The sequence below is a fragment of the Ambystoma mexicanum genome, chromosome 6p (assembly GCF_040938575.1).
Source record: "Ambystoma mexicanum isolate Mex_15411 chromosome 6p, UKY_AmexF1_1, whole genome shotgun sequence".
Taxonomy (NCBI): Eukaryota; Metazoa; Chordata; class Amphibia; order Caudata; family Ambystomatidae; genus Ambystoma; species Ambystoma mexicanum.
Genome location: NC_090935.1, coordinates 21,933,059 through 21,951,475, shown reverse-complemented (window position 1 = coordinate 21,951,475; position 18,417 = coordinate 21,933,059). Strand labels below are relative to the sequence as shown.

At 49.3% G+C, this 18,417-nt stretch overlaps 1 protein-coding gene across 2 annotated transcripts in view; it reads right to left on the bottom strand.

The window, feature by feature from the left end:
- Window positions 1-18,085, bottom strand: part of LOC138511156 (zinc finger protein 501-like) — a 52,307-nt gene extending 34,222 nt beyond the window's left edge. The window contains exon 1 of one of the 2 annotated variants that reach the window (XM_069626659.1): window positions 17,718-18,085. In XM_069626659.1, coding sequence (XP_069482760.1) covers window positions 17,718-17,726 — 9 coding nt within the window. In that variant the 5' untranslated portion in view covers window positions 17,727-18,085. Of the gene's footprint in view, window positions 1-12,445; window positions 12,568-17,717 lie in introns of those variants that run through there. The other variant, XM_069626658.1, reaches the window with a different exon arrangement.
- Window positions 18,086-18,417: the final 332 nt, after the last annotated feature.

Genomic DNA, 18,417 nt, shown 5'->3' with positions numbered 1-18,417 from the left:
GGACTCTGTTGAGGGGGCTCAGGCTCGGTCAGTCCTGCTTCCTGGGAGTCCAGAGGATCTCTCTGGAGCTATTGGCCAACTTAAAAGCAATGCACACAATCTGGTGTTCCTCTCCCTGGCGTCTCGGTTTCCAGCAGCAACTGTGGAAATGCAACCAGCTCTGAGTGAAAGTCCAGGTGGCTTACTTTGGAGTTGATTGGTCCCACCGAGAAGTCGTCCTTGCAGGGGCTTCTCCCTCGATACAATTTTGGAGTTTCAGCACAGCAGCAGGGCTTCACCGGGCAAACCAACGGTCCAGGAGTGGCAGCAGGCGTCCTCTTAAAGTTCTTCGGTTCCTCCGTCCAGTTGTCGACTCTGCCTTCCCAAGCAAAAAGCCTCACCTTTTATTCAGTTCTCTCACATTCATTCCAGCCTAGTCATCATTCACCCTGCAGGGTGGCTGTCCTTGCCGGACAGTCAGCCAGCCAGCCAGCCAATCATTACAGAGTGCATTTGCTTCACCTAAGAGACTAAGTACAGGGAGTTTCAGGCACCTCCCTCACTTCCGGCCGACCGCAAACAACCTTGAGCCATAGGCGGGCTTCACTCATGAATCCCGCCAAAGGCAAAGCGAACAAAAAAGGACCAAACCTGGTTTGGCGTGCAGAGTGAATCTCAAGAAGGACCTTTCCACAAATGGCGAAAAAAGAAGACCGGGCCATTTTAACAAAAATGGCCCCCTTAGGTGCTTTCCTGCAGCTGCGAACGCAGCCCGCGGTAAATGCGCACCACGGTAGTTAAAAGTACACCACTGCCACCAGCCATTCAGTGAGGAAAGGGTAACATAAATTTGTTACATGAGAAGCTAGACAAAGGGGATACTAAGTAACACCTCCAGCGCTCTATTCTAAAGATAGTGTGTGCTGGGTCTATAAATGTAAGTAAAGTCAATTTCACTTCACTGCTCTGGGAAACAGTTTATCCCAGAGAAGGTATTTAAACCTTTGGGAGATCTGAAAGACTTCCCTGTGTCACTGCACTGAAGGTGCTGTGTGACAATGTAAACGATAAGCCTATGGAGTTTGTCAGACTCCACAACCAAAAGAAACAAGAGTTCAAAAATCACATTAAAATATATGAGTGGGAAAAAGGGTCTTACTCTCTCCAGGTTAAAGAAAACAAGTCCTCAAAATCCAGCCAAGTTGCTGGGGGTTTCTGAGGTGGAAGGAATTAGCACATTTCTGAGAATTCTCCCCAACAACTAGTGAACAGGAGCAACCACATGGCATGGCATAAACGTGATGCAATCTTCACCAACAAAAGAAACTCATTACCACAGTGCCACGGATTCAAATACTCGGAGCCACCACCTTATTACCTTCATAATCACACCGACCACTCCAACAAACAAGCAAGAAAAGCCACCAATCACCATGAAAAGAAACTGGAGAACCATCAAAAACCCCAACCCAACTGAACTTCTGGAACTCAGCAAACCACAAGCAACAACCATGTATGAAGCTGACATGGACAAAAAAATAAAAATAGTTCTACACCGCAACAACAATCGACGAGATCGCCAAAGAAAAACCCTTCACGCAAAAGATCAACAGCAAAGTGGTTCACCACACTACTCAGTGCCATGAATGAAAAAATAAATTAAAAAAAAGAAAAAGAAAACTAACTAGAAACGACCAGGGACAAAATAAAAATTCATTTCAACATATCCGCTCAAACAAAAAGGAAACACAAAAAGCAAAATGGAAATACTATGACAATAATTATTATTATTAACCAAATCTTCAAAGCACCAAACACCCAAAAAGAACTCTTTAAAATCAACAAAATATAAAATCCACCTGGCTGTACATGCCAATACCATCAGATAAACTATGCAATGATCTAGCAGACCATTTAAAAACCAATCACATCCACCAAACCATACAAAACAGATCATGCGAACCGACAATTGAACCCATCTACTCCTACGAGGAACGACCGAACAAACTCTGAAGCTTCCCCGAAATACCAGTGGAAAGATTCATAAAACTGGTAAATCAAAGCCACAAAACAGGTTCCCCTGCGGATCCCTGCCCCCGGACATATACAAATCAATCCTCTCACAAGAAACACCCATGGAATACCATAGAAATGTCTTCAACCTTTCCATCTCAACAGGGAAAGTGCCACAATCCTTCAAATCGGCATACATCAGGCTGCTGCTCAAAGATACAGCAGGAAACGTAGAAGACCTCTCAAACTACAAATCCATCTCCAACATCCCATACCCAGCCAAACTGCTCAAAACATACATATACAAACAACCCAATAATTCATAGAAGAGCAACACCTAGACCAGGCACAAATAGGCTTTAGACCAATGAGAGGAAAGGAATCGGCACTCCTCTCAATATAGTTTCACCTAAAAGGCAAATGCAGATTCAGCCAACAGTACTACTTTGATACTTCTAGACCTCTCTGCGGCATTCGACACAGTCAAACCACGACATCCGCATCACGAGATTGTTAAGAATTTGGAATCACTGACCGTGACCTACTATGGACCAAATCCTTCCTAACAGAACAGAGTCCATATGGATGAAACCTTTCAAATCCAACCCAAGAGAATCCTCATGCGGAGTACCACAAGGATCATCCTTCTCCCAGTTATTATTCAACATCAACATGTCTCAACTTATCAAGATCATCAAAAGAGACAGCCTCACCTGCTACTGCTACAACTATGCTGATGATACACAAATAGTATACAAGACACTCGAGAAGAACACACAACATTAGAGAACTGCCTTCATGAAATATACAACTGGATAAACTCGAATTAATCAAAACAGAAATAATGATCATCACAAAAGACGGAGGAGACAACCACTGCATCCCTTGGCCAAGGGAACTCTGTACAACCCCATCGTCGATTATAAAAGACCTGGGAGTCCTGATTGACAACAAACGTACTCTAGAGCCACAAGTAAACACTCTAATCAACAAATGTTTCTTTCTCCTGCGACTGGTAAAAAGGATCGTACCATTCCTATAATTCGCCAACTAAACACTCACCGTCATCGCTCTCGTCATGTCCAGAGTAGACTATGCCAATAGTCTTTATCTGGGCATTCCTGAACGACACTACAACGCATACAAAACTGCGGCGGCCAGGCTGCTCCTCAAACTTCCACGAAGAGAACACATCACACCAACACTGAAAACACTGCATTGGCTACTAATAAAACAGCGAATCAAGTTGAACTCAATGTGCATTATGCACAGAGCAATCCACAACCAAGGCCAGGGTTCCCAAGAGACAAATTAAGCCTACATCACCAAACAAGGATGCTCAGATCAAGCAGCGACCTCTGTCTGGAACCAAAACCCTACAACAAAAGAACATTCAGATCTTTTTTCTCTCACCTCACCCCAAAAACTTGGAACGAGCTACCAAAGAACATACGCAACACAAAAAACCACCTACTATTCAGGAAACTCCTCAAATCCTGGCTCTTCGCCCCATCACTAGAAGAACGCTTACAGGGGCATATACACAGCTGTAACAATGCTCCGAATCCCCCTAAGCTATCGCCCAAAAACAGAAGTTAAGGAAGAGCAATCTACGGCATATTAATTTACTGACAGAGATAGATCTGATAGGAAAATACCATAGATTAAAAGCAGATGGATCGGGATGGAAGGGTAAGGACGATATATTAACACCACCTTGGACTACAAACTACACACAGGCACCAATGGACCATCAATGGAATAGACAGCAAGGAAGTGGGTGACTGCTAATTTACAGCACCAATGCCAAAGGGGGCAAGACATGCCCCTTCTCACTACACTAAGTTCAAACACAACACAGCTGGGAACGCGCCATGCCATCACTCATAACAATAAGACGGACAGGAAAGAAAACATACCTATAGGACAACCGGATACTTGGAACAAGATTTATAAAGACCAATATATATAACCAACGAGCCCATGCTCAAGAGTCTGCATACCTAATTCACACGGAAATCGAAACCACCATCTTCTCCATCAGCAAACCGCACGCATTTCACCACACTGCAACAACAAATAACACGCACCAACAGCACACGAGGTCTCGTATCGGTCGATATTCACACCAAAGCTCAGCACACGGTGGAAACCGAACTAAAGCTGTCAACAGAACACCATTTCTCTAACAAGGCATAAATTAGTTTTCAAAAATCTATTAGCAGAGTTTGCTAATTAACATTTGTTTTGATTAACAAACAGACCAATATGATTGGCACATTTTTACTTATATTGTTAATGTCACCAGAAGTTATTTGTACTCAAGACATGAACTGAGCAACAATACAGCAGTTTTTGCGTACCGCTGAAATAAGACATGAGCAAGAGGAGGCAGGCCTTGCAAATTCTTTTAAACTTCAGTGTGAGCTGCAGGTCAGGTAACTTAGTTTACCTATTCAACCTAAGAGAAATGCACTTGCACCATAGCAACGGAGGACAGCACATTTAAAATGCGATTTCTGTAAAATGTAACTACAAACCCACTGTTTGGCACGCTGCTGCCACCCATTGAATGTTAAATAAAAGTTTCAAACATCTCTTGCAAATGCTACTCTCCCTTTATAAAATCACTCAACTAAGCAAGTGGGTGAAAAGACTTTGCGAGCCATAGACGAGTGTCTGTAAAAGGGTTAGCTGCATGAATGGACACAAATAAAAAATGATGATCAAAAGGCTGTGAAAACAGTATGGCCTGCTGTCTCCTGCAGGTGGTAATATATAATACAATCATAATCACAAAGCAAGCTCTGGAGGCCAACTACAGTGTTTGGTATTGCAGTAGATCTGTAAATGTGCAGACTGGGTGGAACTATTGATCACTACTTTGCTAAGCATCTAGTTCACTTTGTGTAGTCATTATGTAAGAGGAAAGAAAGACTAGGCAGAGTGGATTGCAGAGCAGGCAGAGAACAGGGCAAACTAGGAGGGATATTGTAGTTTGTGGTCTTCTCACTTTTAGGGTAACTGGTCTAGCGGAGTCTGGGCAGAGTCAGTTGCAGTCTCTGCAGTCCCTGACAGGACCGGCAGAGGCATGGCAACCGCCCCTGACCTCCGGCATCAGCAAAGCCCCAACATCTCCAGCGAGACATTGGATGAAGAAACAATGCGCCTCAGAAGTTTGCGGCAACTCCAACCGCCCGCTACCCTTCGGTTTTCCGCTAAACACCCGGTCAAACTGAGACCACAAGCTCTGCTACCCATAAACACCATCCTGACGGGCACCGGCCAAAATTGTACACCAACGGGATCACAGCGCCCAAAAAAAGCAGCAACAACCAGCCAGAAATCCCCAAAGAGGAGCGATCAACCTGGGGCGGACTCTTTTTCCGCTGACCGAATCTCCAAATATACAAAAAGCGTCAAGTAAAAGAAAACAATGAGACGGAAGCTCCAGCAAAACTCCTCTCTGAAAACAAGGAAAACATTGCCGCAAACGACACGCACAAGGAATTCGCTTCGAGCTACCAGCCCGTGCCCTGTGATACAGGCTGCCCCGACCGGCCGGCGGACCGACCGCGACGGCATCGCCTCCACGGGAGCACAGGCTTGGTCAGGAAGCGGCGGCAGCAGCGAGGCAGGCAAAAGCCGCAAAACAAACTAACGGCTGCGCTCTACAAGAACTGGCTCTTACCGTGGACGTCTGCCTGGAACAGAGGATTCCAAGCGGACGAGCAGGATCGCCGTCCCATGCCGCGAGCCAGGCTGGGAAGCAGTCTGACTTCAAGGGCGGAGGACCAGCCAGGGCGAAATGGCCTGGCAGCTTTAGCAGATTTGGCCACGGAGACTCCCGCCCTGATACACACGGGCGGCCCCAAGTCTGCCGGAGCCTCTGGATCACTACCCCATCCGTCCACGGAACCAGCGGGCGGCTCGCACACACGAGTCTGAATCCAGCGCAGATCTGCTAGCTCCCCCGGAGGAGACTAGTGGAACTGCAGAACAGCCCGAAGAAAATGAAATGACAGCCGGAGGAACAACTGTCCCCCCTGAGATTGCTGAAGAAAAGACCTCAGACAAAGAAAAAAACCAGCGCCCAGATCTCAAAGGGCGAACCGACCAACACAAAAATAAATAAATAAATAAAAAACACACGACAAAAAAAACCCAAAAGACTTGGCCAAACTAAGAAGACTCAGCAAAGAGTACCTGCGGAATCCATCCCTAAAACTATGATATGCAACACCTTAAAGGAACTGTTTGCCAGACAGGGCAAAAGAAAACACGAGGTCCTCATGGAACTAACAGACAATGAAATACTCGAGGCCCTGACGGACCTACAACCAGCAGTGAAGACAAGAAGGACTGCCCCAATATTCAAAGCCAGCAGGGCTTTGAAACACTACAAAAGACAACTCTCCTATAACCTTGGCAGCCGAGCCCGCACAAGCCGAACCGAACACAGCAACGGGGGCGGACGAACCACCCCTACCATTGGGGCCTCCAACCACAAATCAACCCTCCGAATCTTCACAAACTAAAGACTTAGGAGACGTAGAGGCAGTCCAGCCCTGCAACCTCGAACCCATGAAAGCGGACGAAAGCCCGGAGACAGGCAGGCAAGGCAGCCAAATAACATCCACGCCGGACCATGCGGAAGTCTTCCTGAAACCTAAACCCTCAAGATCCCAACACCCGAGAATATCCGCAGATGCAGAATGGTTGCTCTATGGCGGACAAAGTTCGGCGAGAAGATCTTCTCTCCCTCACTTCACACGCGAACTCCGAACATCGAACCATCACCAGGAGCTGAGGGTTACCCAAGACTCCGACTATGAGGCTCCCAATAGAAACCAATCAGGCCTATTAGGAGCGCAGAAATAAACCCAAGCCTAAGAGCTCCTGTGTGAACACACAAACTGATGCCCTATAAGGACCCTCAATTTGTATTTTTGGGTATTACAACTACAAATGGCACGGTCAACTACGATCAAAGTGAAATCATATATATTAGTGAAGAAACATCATCCAAACATCGAATCGAACATACCGAAAAAGAACCATCTCCAAGTCAAAACGGAAATCAAATCAAATCGAACCAAACGACAAAGACCAGGCTTACCCGATCTTCTGCCTACAACATGGAACATCGACAGGGAAAACAGATACATCGGAACCAGGGCCCACACTCCAGAAGGCAAAGAAGATCCAATCCTTAAAGGGTAGCCCTTCCATTCCCCAGGACCCTCCTCTCGTCTTTAAGATCACAAATGACACAGGAACTAAATACTCGCCAAAAACAGTAGAAGACTTTCTGGATGACGACCTACTAATGAACATCAGCGAACATCTAGAAAAGGACCCGACAAGTAGTTTGCACACTGGAAATGACCAAGTTGAGAAAAGGGAAAATAGGAGCAGCCCACCGTATCAACAGAAGAGCCCTCCATTCTATACAATGGAAGAACGAAGAAACAATCTTCACCACACTTCAAGACCAAAACAAAACTAGCCAAAGAAAAGTATCATTCACCTCAAGATCTGAGCCTCCATCTCTGCATCAAGAAACCCCAAAACTGGAGAACCGACAAACACAGAAAGAGACAGAAAATCAAGCAGTGACTATTCACGAGGTGAGTTAAATAAAAAGAGCTCAAAAGATCACCGATCTCAAGAAAACGAGCCGTCAGTGAGACCCCACTATAAATCGAAAACTGAAAAATACCATGACCGACACCATCCCACTAAAATATCCGTTTGGACTCTAAAAATAGAGCAACGGTCAGAAAATCTTGATGAAATAATTCTCAACCGAAAAGGAGTGCTAACCCTCTTTGGATTCATCCCAGCACTTCGCCAGATTAAACCTGAAACTAGTGGATCCTTATCACTCTAACCATAGAGCAAAAACTATCTTGCACATTCCTTCAAAGAAAATACAGATGCTAATAATCAACGAAGCAGAGGACTTATCTAAACTTGACTTTAGGTTTCGTCGAGTTTACAAACACCTTAAAGAGCAGAGAGAAACCCAGGAAAACGACACAAGGACGTCAAAAAGCAAAGGCACTGCGAGTAACAAGATAAAGGACCATCCGGTCAATGAGAAACTGTCCCAGGAGCAGGCGGACCTCGGAAGAAGAACCGAAAGGAACCTAAGAAGCGGGACAAACAGGGACCCAAACTCTCAAAATAACCAACGGAATTCAGCAAATAATGAACCCTCAAAAAAAGGTACGCCTAAGGCGCCGCAAACAAGCAACTTACCCCCCATGAAACAATCAGAAACAACAACAAAATGAAAACCCGCAGGGAATCTGGTCCTGGCTGCCAAAAGCACTCGCAAAAAACTTGAACAAATAGCAACTCGAAGGTTGGGAGAGCGCCGAGAACGACACCTTGCCAGCCGACAAATTCCCCACAGTTCTAAAACTTTGTTCCTGGAACACTCGTGGACACACCCACTTGACGACTCGAAAGGACGCCGATGTGGCATCATTCGACGTGATTCGTCTTCAAGAAACATGACTCGTCGACAAACCCTTCCTGGACGGCTACGACGTAGTCCTAGCACCTGCAAAAAAAGGCCTTTTAGGCATTCCATCATCCGGATTACTCATGGAATGTAGAAATGGTGTAGGTTTAAAAATGAAAGAAACCTTGCTGTCAAACCAATCCATACTGGCAGTACTCATTGATCTTGAAGGCTGCGAAAGGTCGCCAAGCTCAGAAATAGCGATCTTGAATACCTACTGGAATACGGCAGCTTTAGATGCAAAAAACTTCACCCATATGATGGAAGAAATAATCGACAAATCGCCAAGTCTCGTCCTTCATAATCTGTGGAGACCTTAACATCTCCCTCAAAAGCCCCAGCTCAATAGAGGAGAAAAACTCCAATTCGACAAAAGCAACTCAAAGAGGAAAACTTTGGTGCAAACTGATGACCTCACGGCACATGTTAAACCTTGACACGGTCTTTTCAGAGAAAGACCGTTTGCCGACCTGGGAACAGGGAGTGTCGCGAGCAACAATTGACTATACCTACGTCTCCCGTCCCTTTTTGAACACCGTAACAACTTTTCAGGTGCGCAAGACAACAAACAGTGACCACAACCAATTAATAACAACGTGGTCAACCAACTTCGGCAGAACCAGCGACGAACCACTTGGCATTGAAGTAAATAACCAGGGAAATCGGCTAAAACTTTCAACATCGGCAGTAAGGAAGCTCACACAAAGATAGTCTGAAGGGGGTATGTCGGAAGAAAATCCATGTCGGAAGAAAATCCAGAACCTGACTATGTGCCTCTGCTTGTGGCATTTTCCACAAAAAAGTCTGCCCAAACTACCGACACCAGCCATAAACATACCTATGATGCCCAGTTAGTCCAAAAAAGACGTGAATTTCGAAAAATCAAGAGGCAACTGAAGCAAACAGTCCAGCGACCAGGTGTCAAAACTAGCAGAAGCCTCGAGAAACTACAGAAATTGGGTTAAAAACCATCGCTCAAATCTCTACCAACAAGATTCGGAAAAAGTACTGAAGGCGATTTGCGACAACAAAGCAAGAGAATTTTGGTCCCTTATAAAAACCACGACATTATCAAATAAAAAACTCCATGATCAATTCAATGGGGGAGCAGAAATGGATCGACCACTTTTCAACGCTCTTTGAATCCGCAACAAAAGAGTATGTTGAGCCTAGAGAAAACGACCCCTCGTGCTGGTTATGTTTCGATGACCAAGAAGAAATCTTCGAGACTCTAAAAAAAACAAAAACTCACGAGCGGTTGGCCCAAAGGGGATTTCCAACATGGACCTCAAAAATAATCCAGCTGAGTGGTCAAAACTACTAAAAAAGATCTCCATGAGATGCGCAAAATCTAAATCCATTCCACCATCCTGGACCAAGGCAACCATTGTTCCGATTTATAAAAAGGGGGATGTGTGTGACCCCACAAATTTTCGGCCAATCGCCCTCCTAGTCTGCATTGGAAAGGTCTTCGGAGCCTTACTGCTTAAAAGGCTGCAAACTTGGACTAAACTTGCACCATGCCACGATCGATTCCAAACTGGCTTAAAAAAAATTTTGGTACAGCAGCGAACATCCTGGTCATCAGCATATTAAAAAGCAAGGTCCTTGAAGGAAAACCAAGATCTTTTGTGGCCTTTGTTGACCTTTCCCAGGCGTTTGACCTGGTAGATAGATCACGACTTTGGTCAAAACTTGAAGGATGGAAATGTCCAAAGGAGATCCTTCTACCACTGAAGGCCTTACATACAAACACCACTCTCAGAGTACGATTAACCCCGCAAGGTCAAGTCTCAGCAGAAATCCCCACAAGTAAGGGGGGTCAAACAAGGTTGCCCTCTCACTCCGGAGTTATTTCTCGCATACATGGGCGACTTCAGTGTAACAGAAGATCTTACAAAAACCTTTCCGCCAAAACTGGCCAAGGTACAAATCAGCCGCCTTATGTACGCCGACGACCTCGCTCTGTTCGACCAGACCCAAATAGGCCTACAGAGACTACTGACAAACCTGTTACACTACACAGTGAAAAACAATCTACAAATCAACAAAGAAAAAACAAAAATACTAATTCTAGAACCGGCATCGAAAAGATCGGACAAATTCAAATGGTATCTAGAAGATACAGAGATCGAAAGAACAAAAAAAAAAAAAAAAAAAAAAAAAGAGTTCAAGTACCTGGGAGTGACCCTCGACAGTTCCCGCACAGAAAGTGCAATGCAAGAAAGCCTGAAAATAAAAATCAGAAAACTAGCAGCACAAGGCAAAGCCATAGATCTCAAATTCGGAAAACTTTCAACAATCCAGGTAATTGAATTCTATAAGAAAAAAGTAGTACCATCAATTACATATGGAGCCGAAGCAATGCCTCAAATTCCAAAAAAACTCTGGACAAAGCTGGAAGGGCATTTTTGGAGAAAAGTGTTGTGTTTGCCAAACTCAACCTCAATGCCGGCGATTCGACGTGAATTGAGCCTCCCCTCTTTAGCAGGCACGGTAAATATCAACTCGGTCCTGCTCTATCGCAAGTGCATCGCCCAAGACAAAGAAAACATCTACACAATGATTGGCGAGGAGATGAAAATGGACACAGTGAAAATGTTGACAAAATGGAAAACCGAAAATTTAGTTTTACTGGATTCTGTAGCTTGTACAGAAGCTGACCTGTCTTCAAACCCGGTCAGAGTGACCGAAAAACTCAAAAATCTGGACTGGTCGATCACCATAGCAGATGGTGCAGCAAACAAACTTTTAACTCACCTTCCTCATACCCAGTGCAAAGTAAATGAACTTCAGAGGTACATTAAAAAATTCCCAAACAAAGCTTCCAGAAACTACATACTTAGGATAAGACTGAACTTAATCGAAACAAACGAGATTCGCCACATTCGAGGTATCTCAGAAACAAGCGAGTGCCGATTCTGCGGCGCCGAAAAGGAAACTATTCGCCACCTACTAATGGTCTGCCCAAAAAAACAAGCGATAAGATCATCTTACCTCGACCACCTACTCGCAAATGAACACTTTGACGCGGACCAATGGTGGCTAAGACTGATTGGAGGGGATCGAACAACGTGGCAAATCGCCTTGGTAAAGATCATCCAAGAAACACTGAAAACCCTGGGCACAGGCCCCTGAGGACTTGCGGAAATAAAGGAACACAATTTTGTAAAGTTCCATTTTGGAACAAACAAATAAAAAAATATATATATAATAAAGTAACTGGTCTAAAGCAGAATGTCCACTAGTAGGATTCGCTCATGGTTTGAGCACCAGTTGCAAGATGTATGCAACCTGCGGGTTACAGAACACTGTTTGGCATCAAAATCACTTGATCATGTACATTTTCAAAAAAGTGTTCACTCGTCAATATGATGCATCTTCCCCAACAAAACGAAATATAGTTCACACTATGAAAGTTGAATACACTAACCTAAACTATACTGTAAAGCATGGAAATGATGCAGTGTTTTACAGTATAAATACTGTAATTATGCAATATGTAATAACTTACATTTTAGGAATGCAATTGTATAACTATCTTTTTAAAAAAATATAAAGTTGACATATACTCGTCTTTGCCAGACAGGAATTTGTAAGCTTAATAAAAGTATCATCCCGATTTGCAATTATTTGAAAAAGAAATACATTCTTGCCTAGCACTCCAACACATGTATTTGGCACTTAGAGTGGAGGAAATTACTACTGCTGCATTTTATCTCCGTTAGCACTTGAAATTAACAGAGAAAAGAGGGCAAGAGAGGAATGCAGGGCGAGTTGTGCTTTCAATTAAGAAGCTAACTTTGTTACACAAGTGTCCATTGGATTAGCAAACCTACAGAACTGCATAGCAAATTGCTATGCAACACTGCTTATTTTATGCCGTGTGTAACTTTCCTACTCCATCTTCACCCACCCGACCTTCTTGTTTGCAGATCCGCCTGGGGACCAACTCCATTGATGACGGTGCGCAGCATAAATAATCTTTAACATTTATCCATGGGGCAGTGTGGAGGAAAGCAGAGGGGCAGTTTGCTATTTTTGTTGGGAGTATTTTTATTTCCTATTTTCATTTTGTGGGCCTATTTCTAGGGATTAAAAGTGCCTGGTACATCCCCTTAGCAGTAGGGGGGATTAAAACATTCTAGCTGCTTGGGAAATAAGAAAGCATCTCTCTTCACCTTAGGGTGGGAAGGGGGCTGCTTGGGAAATGGTAAGAAAGCATCTCTCTTCACCTCTGGGTTAGAAGGGGGCTGCTTGGGTCTCTTCGCCTCAGGGTGGAAAGGGGGCAGCTCGGGTCTCTTCGCCTCAGGGTAGGAAGGGTGCTGCTCGGGTAATGATATGAAAGCATCTCTCGTACCTTAGGGTGGGAAGGAGGCAGATCGGGTCTCTTCGCCTCGGGGTGGGAAGGGGGCTGCTTGGGTCTCTTTGCCTCAGGGTGGGAAGGGGGCAGCTCGGGTCTCTTCGCCTCAGGGTAGGAAGGGTGCTGCTCGGGTAATGATATGAAAGCATCTCTCGTACCTTAGGGTGGGAAGGGGGCAGCTCGGGTCTCTTCGCCTCGGGGTGGGAAGGGGGCTGCTTGGGTCTCTTCGCCTCAGGGTGGGAAGGGGGCAGCTCGGGTCTCTTCGCCTCAGGGTGGGAAGGGGGCAGCTCGGGTAATGATATGAAAGCATCTCTCGTACCTTAGGGTGGGAAGGGGGCAGCTCGGGTCTCTTCGCCTCAGGGTAGGAAGGGTGCTGCTCGGGTAATGATATGAAAGCATCTCTCGTACCTTAGGGTGGGAAGGGGGCAGCTCGGGTCTCTTCGCCTCGGGGTGGGAAGGGGGCTGCTTGGGAAATGATAAGAAAGCATCTCTCTTCACGGGTCTCTTCGCCTCAGGGTGGGAAGGGGGCAGCTTGGGTCTCTTCGCCTCAGGGTGGGAAGGGGGCAGCTCGGGTCTCTTCGCCTCAGGGTGGGAAGGGTGCTGCTCGGGTAATGATATGAAAGCATCTCTCGTACCTTAGGGTGGGAAGGGGGCAGCTCGGGTCTCTTCGCCTCGGGGTGGGAAGGGGGCTGCTTGGGAAATGATAAGAAAGCATCTCTCTTCACGGGTCTCTTCGCCTCAGGGTAGGAAGGGTGCTGCTCGGGTAATGATATGAAAGCATCTCTCGTACCTTAGGGTGGGAAGGGGGCAGCTCGGGTCTCTTCGCCTCGGGGTGGGAAGGGGGCTGCTTGGGAAATGATAAGAAAGCATCTCTCTTCACGGGTCTCTTCGCCTCAGGGTAGGAAGGGTGCTGCTCGGGTAATGATATGAAAGCATCTCTCGTACCTTAGGGTGGGAAGGGGGCAGCTCGGGTCTCTTCGCCTCGGGGTGGGAAGGGGGCTGCTTGGGAAATGATAAGAAAGCATCTCTCTTCACGGGTCTCTTCGCCTCAGGGTAGGAAGGGTGCTGCTCGGGTAATGATATGAAAGCATCTCTCGTACCTTAGGGTGGGAAGGGGGCAGCTCGGGTCTCTTCGCCTCGGGGTGGGAAGGGGGCAGCTCGGGTCTCTTCGCCTCGGGGTGGGAAGGGGGCTGCTTGGGAAATGATAAGAAAGCATCTCTCTTCACGGGTCTCTTCGCCTCAGGGTGGGAAGGGGGCAGCTCGGGTCTCTTCGCCTCAGGGTAGGAAGGGTGCTGCTCGGGTAATGATATGAAAGCATCTCTCGTACCTTAGGGTGGGAAGGGGGCAGCTCGGGTCTCTTCGCCTCGGGGTGGGAAGGGGGCTGCTTGGGAAATGATAAGAAAGCATCTCTCTTCACGGGTCTCTTCGCCTCAGGGTAGGAAGGGTGCTGCTCGGGTAATGATATGAAAGCATCTCTCGTACCTTAGGGTGGGAAGGGGGCAGCTCGGGTCTCTTCGCCTCGGGGTGGGAAGGGGGCTGCTTGGGAAATGATAAGAAAGCATCTCTCTTCACGGGTCTCTTCGCCTCAGGGTAGGAAGGGTGCTGCTCGGGTAATGATATGAAAGCATCTCTCGTACCTTAGGGTGGGAAGGGGGCAGCTCGGGTCTCTTCGCCTCGGGGTGGGAAGGGGGCTGCTTGGGAAATGATAAGAAAGCATCTCTCTTCACGGGTCTCTTCGCCTCAGGGTGGGAAGGGGGCAGCTCGGGTCTCTTCGCCTCAGGGTGGGAAGGGGGCAGCTCGGGTCTCTTCGCCTCAGGGTGGGAAGGGTGCTGCTCGGGTAATGATATGAAAGCATCTCTCGTACCTTAGGGTGGGAAGGGGGCAGCTCGGGTCTCTTCGCCTCGGGGTGGGAAGGGGGCTGCTTGGGAAATGATAAGAAAGCATCTCTCTTCACGGGTCTCTTCGCCTCAGGGTAGGAAGGGTGCTGCTCGGGTAATGATATGAAAGCATCTCTCGTACCTTAGGGTGGGAAGGGGGCAGCTCGGGTCTCTTCGCCTCGGGGTGGGAAGGGGGCTGCTTGGGAAATGATAAGAAAGCATCTCTCTTCACGGGTCTCTTCGCCTCAGGGTGGGAAGGGGGCAGCTTGGGTCTCTTCGCCTCAGGGTAGGAAGGGTGCTGCTCGGGTAATGATATGAAAGCATCTCTCGTACCTTAGGGTGGGAAGGGGGCAGCTCGGGTCTCTTCGCCTCGGGGTGGGAAGGGGGCTGCTTGGGAAATGATAAGAAAGCATCTCTCTTCACGGGTCTCTTCGCCTCAGGGTAGGAAGGGTGCTGCTCGGGTAATGATATGAAAGCATCTCTCGTACCTTAGGGTGGGAAGGGGGCAGCTCGGGTCTCTTCGCCTCGGGGTGGGAAGGGGGCTGCTTGGGAAATGATAAGAAAGCATCTCTCTTCACGGGTCTCTTCGCCTCAGGGTAGGAAGGGTGCTGCTCGGGTAATGATATGAAAGCATCTCTCGTACCTTAGGGTGGGAAGGGGGGCAGCTCGGGTCCCTTCACCTCGGGGTGGGAAGGGGGCTGCTTGGGAAATGATAAGAAAGCATCTCTCTTCACGGGTCTCTTCGCCTCAGGGTGGGAAGGGGGCAGCTTGGGTCTCTTCGCCTCAGGGTGGGAAGGGGGCAGCTCGGGTCTCTTCGCCTCAGGGTAGGAAGGGTGCTGCTCGGGTAATGATATGAAAGCATCTCTCGTACCTTAGGGTGGGAAGGGGGCAGCTCGGGTCTCTTCGCCTCGGGGTGGGAAGGGGGCTGCTTGGGAAATGATAAGAAAGCATCTCTCTTCACGGGTCTCTTCGCCTCAGGGTGGGAAGGGGGCAGCTTGGGTCTCTTCGCCTCAGGGTGGGAAGGGGGCAGCTCGGGTCTCTTCGCCTCAGGGTAGGAAGGGTGCTGCTCGGGTAATGATATGAAAGCATCTCTCGTACCTTAGGGTGGGAAGGGGGCAGCTCGGGTCTCTTCGCCTCGGGGTGGGAAGGGGGCTGCTTGGGAAATGATAAGAAAGCATCTCTCTTCACGGGTCTCTTCGCCTCAGGGTAGGAAGGGTGCTGCTCGGGTAATGATATGAAAGCATCTCTCGTACCTTAGGGTGGGAAGGGGGCAGCTCGGGTCTCTTCGCCTCGGGGTGGGAAGGGGGCTGCTTGGGAAATGATAAGAAAGCATCTCTCTTCACGGGTCTCTTCGCCTCAGGGTAGGAAGGGTGCTGCTCGGGTAATGATATGAAAGCATCTCTCGTACCTTAGGGTGGGAAGGGGGCAGCTCGGGTCCCTTCACCTCGGGGTGGGAAGGGGGCTGCTTGGGAAATGATAAGAAAGCATCTCTCTTCACGGGTCTCTTCGCCTCAGGGTGGGAAGGGGGCAGCTTGGGTCTCTTCGCCTCAGGGTGGGAAGGGGGCAGCTCGGGTCTCTTCGCCTCAGGGTAGGAAGGGTGCTGCTCGGGTAATTATATGAAAGCATCTCTCGTACCTTAGGGTGGGAAGGGGGCAGCTCGGGTCTCTTCGCCTCGGGGTGGGAAGGGGGCTGCTTGGGAAATGATAAGAAAGCATCTCTCTTCACGGGTCTCTTCGCCTCAGGGTAGGAAGGGGGCAGCTCGGGTCTCTTCGCCTCAGGGTGGGAAGGGGGCAGCTCGGGTCTCTTCGCCTCGGGGTGGGAAGGGGGCTGCTTGGGAAATAAGAAAGCATCTCTCTTCACGGGTCTCTTCGCCTCAGGGTAGGAAGGGTGCTGCTCGGGTAATGATATGAAAGCATCTCTCGTACCTTAGGGTGGGAAGGGGGCTGCTTGGGAAATGATAAGAAAGCATCTCTCTTCACAGGTCTCTTCGCCTCAGGGTGGGAAGGGGGCAGCTTGGGTCTCTTCGCCTCAGGGTGGGAAAGGGCAGCTCGGGTCTCTTCGCCTCAGGGTGGGAAGGGGGCAGCTCGGGTCTCTTCACCTCAGGGTGGGAAGGGGCAGCTCGGGTCTCTTCGCCTCAGGGTGGGAAGGGGGCAGCTCGGGTCTCTTCGCCTCAGGGTGGGAAGGGGCAGCTCGGGTCTCTTCGCCTCAGGGTGGGAAGGGGGCAGCTCGGGTCTCTTCGCCTCAGGGTGGGAAGGGGGCAGCTCGGGTCTCTTCGCCTCAGGGTGGGAAGGGGGCAGCTCGGGTCTCTTCGCCTCAGGGTGGGAAGGGGGCAGCTCGGGTCTCTTCGCCTCAGGGTGGGAAGGGGGCAGCTCGGGTCTCTTCGCCTCAGGGTGGGAAGGGGGCAGCTCGGGTCTCTTCGCCTCAGGGTGGGAAGGGGCAGCTCGGGTCTCTTCGCCTCAGGGTGGGAAGGGGGCAGCTCGGGTCTCTTCGCCTCAGGGTGGGAAGGGGGCAGCTCGGGTCTCTTCGCCTCAGGGTGGGAAGGGGGCAGCTCGGGTCTCTTCGCCTCAGGGTGGGAAGGGGGCAGCTCGGGTCTCTTCACCTCAGGGTGGAAGGGGGCAGCTCGGGTCTCTTCGCCTCAGGGTGGGAAGGGGCAGCTCGGGTCTCTTCGCCTCAGGGTGGGAAGGGGGCAGCTCGGGTCTCTTCGCCTCAGGGTGGGAAGGGGCAGCTCGGGTCTCTTCGCCTCAGGGTGGGAAGGGGGCAGCTCGGGTCTCTTCGCCTCAGGGTGGGAAGGGGGCTGCAAAGCTACGCCAGAGATGCATGCACCACGAGGGAAAGCTGGAGGGAAAGCACAGAGCACGTGAAGGGTTAGATGAGGGAGTCACACCATAGAGGGCCCCCCACTCCTCCATTGAGGGTCAGGCGAGGTAAGAGGCAATGCCCCGGTGCCCCCTACCTGTGCCATGGTGCCGCCGAGGACCCTCCAGTGCAGCCCCTCGGGGGACGCGAGCAGACGCCCTGGCTTCACTCAGACAGGAGCAGGGGCAGAGGTGCGGGGTCTCAGGGACAGGGTGGGGGAAGCGGGTGCGTTCACAGGTTTCTGGGGGGCGTCAAGCCCCTTGCCCATACGCACGTCATGGCCAGTCCTGCCCTACACGTCCCGAGCATTGCATGGACCTGACCGGCGCCGCTAGAATCCCTGCGGCCGCCTCCCTGGGCGCCTGTGTGATCCTGAGCCTACGGGGCTTCGCCTCGCAAATACACGCGCGCAGGGGATTGGACGTTGACTTCTGTGACCTCATCTTCTCCGCCAATCGGCACTCGCAACCCACTTCCTGTTCCCTACAGCCAATCGGCGCTCCGCAAGACCTCTTCCCGTACGCGACGGAGCATGCGCATATCTTCACCTACGGGGCGCGCGCTCACAGTGGCGAAACAAAGCACTAGCTGCGCATGCGCCGCTTCGCTCTACAGCGCCCAAGCCTTTCATAGACATAGAAGAAGAATCGCTAGAGCCAGACTCTGGCAGAGAAGGATCTACTGGACACCCTATCAGCAGCAGCAGCCATGCAATGTATTACATCCAGGTGCAAGAACCAAGATCCCCCTTCTCATAGAGCTTGGTGCAATTCTATATGCTTGACTCACACATTGGG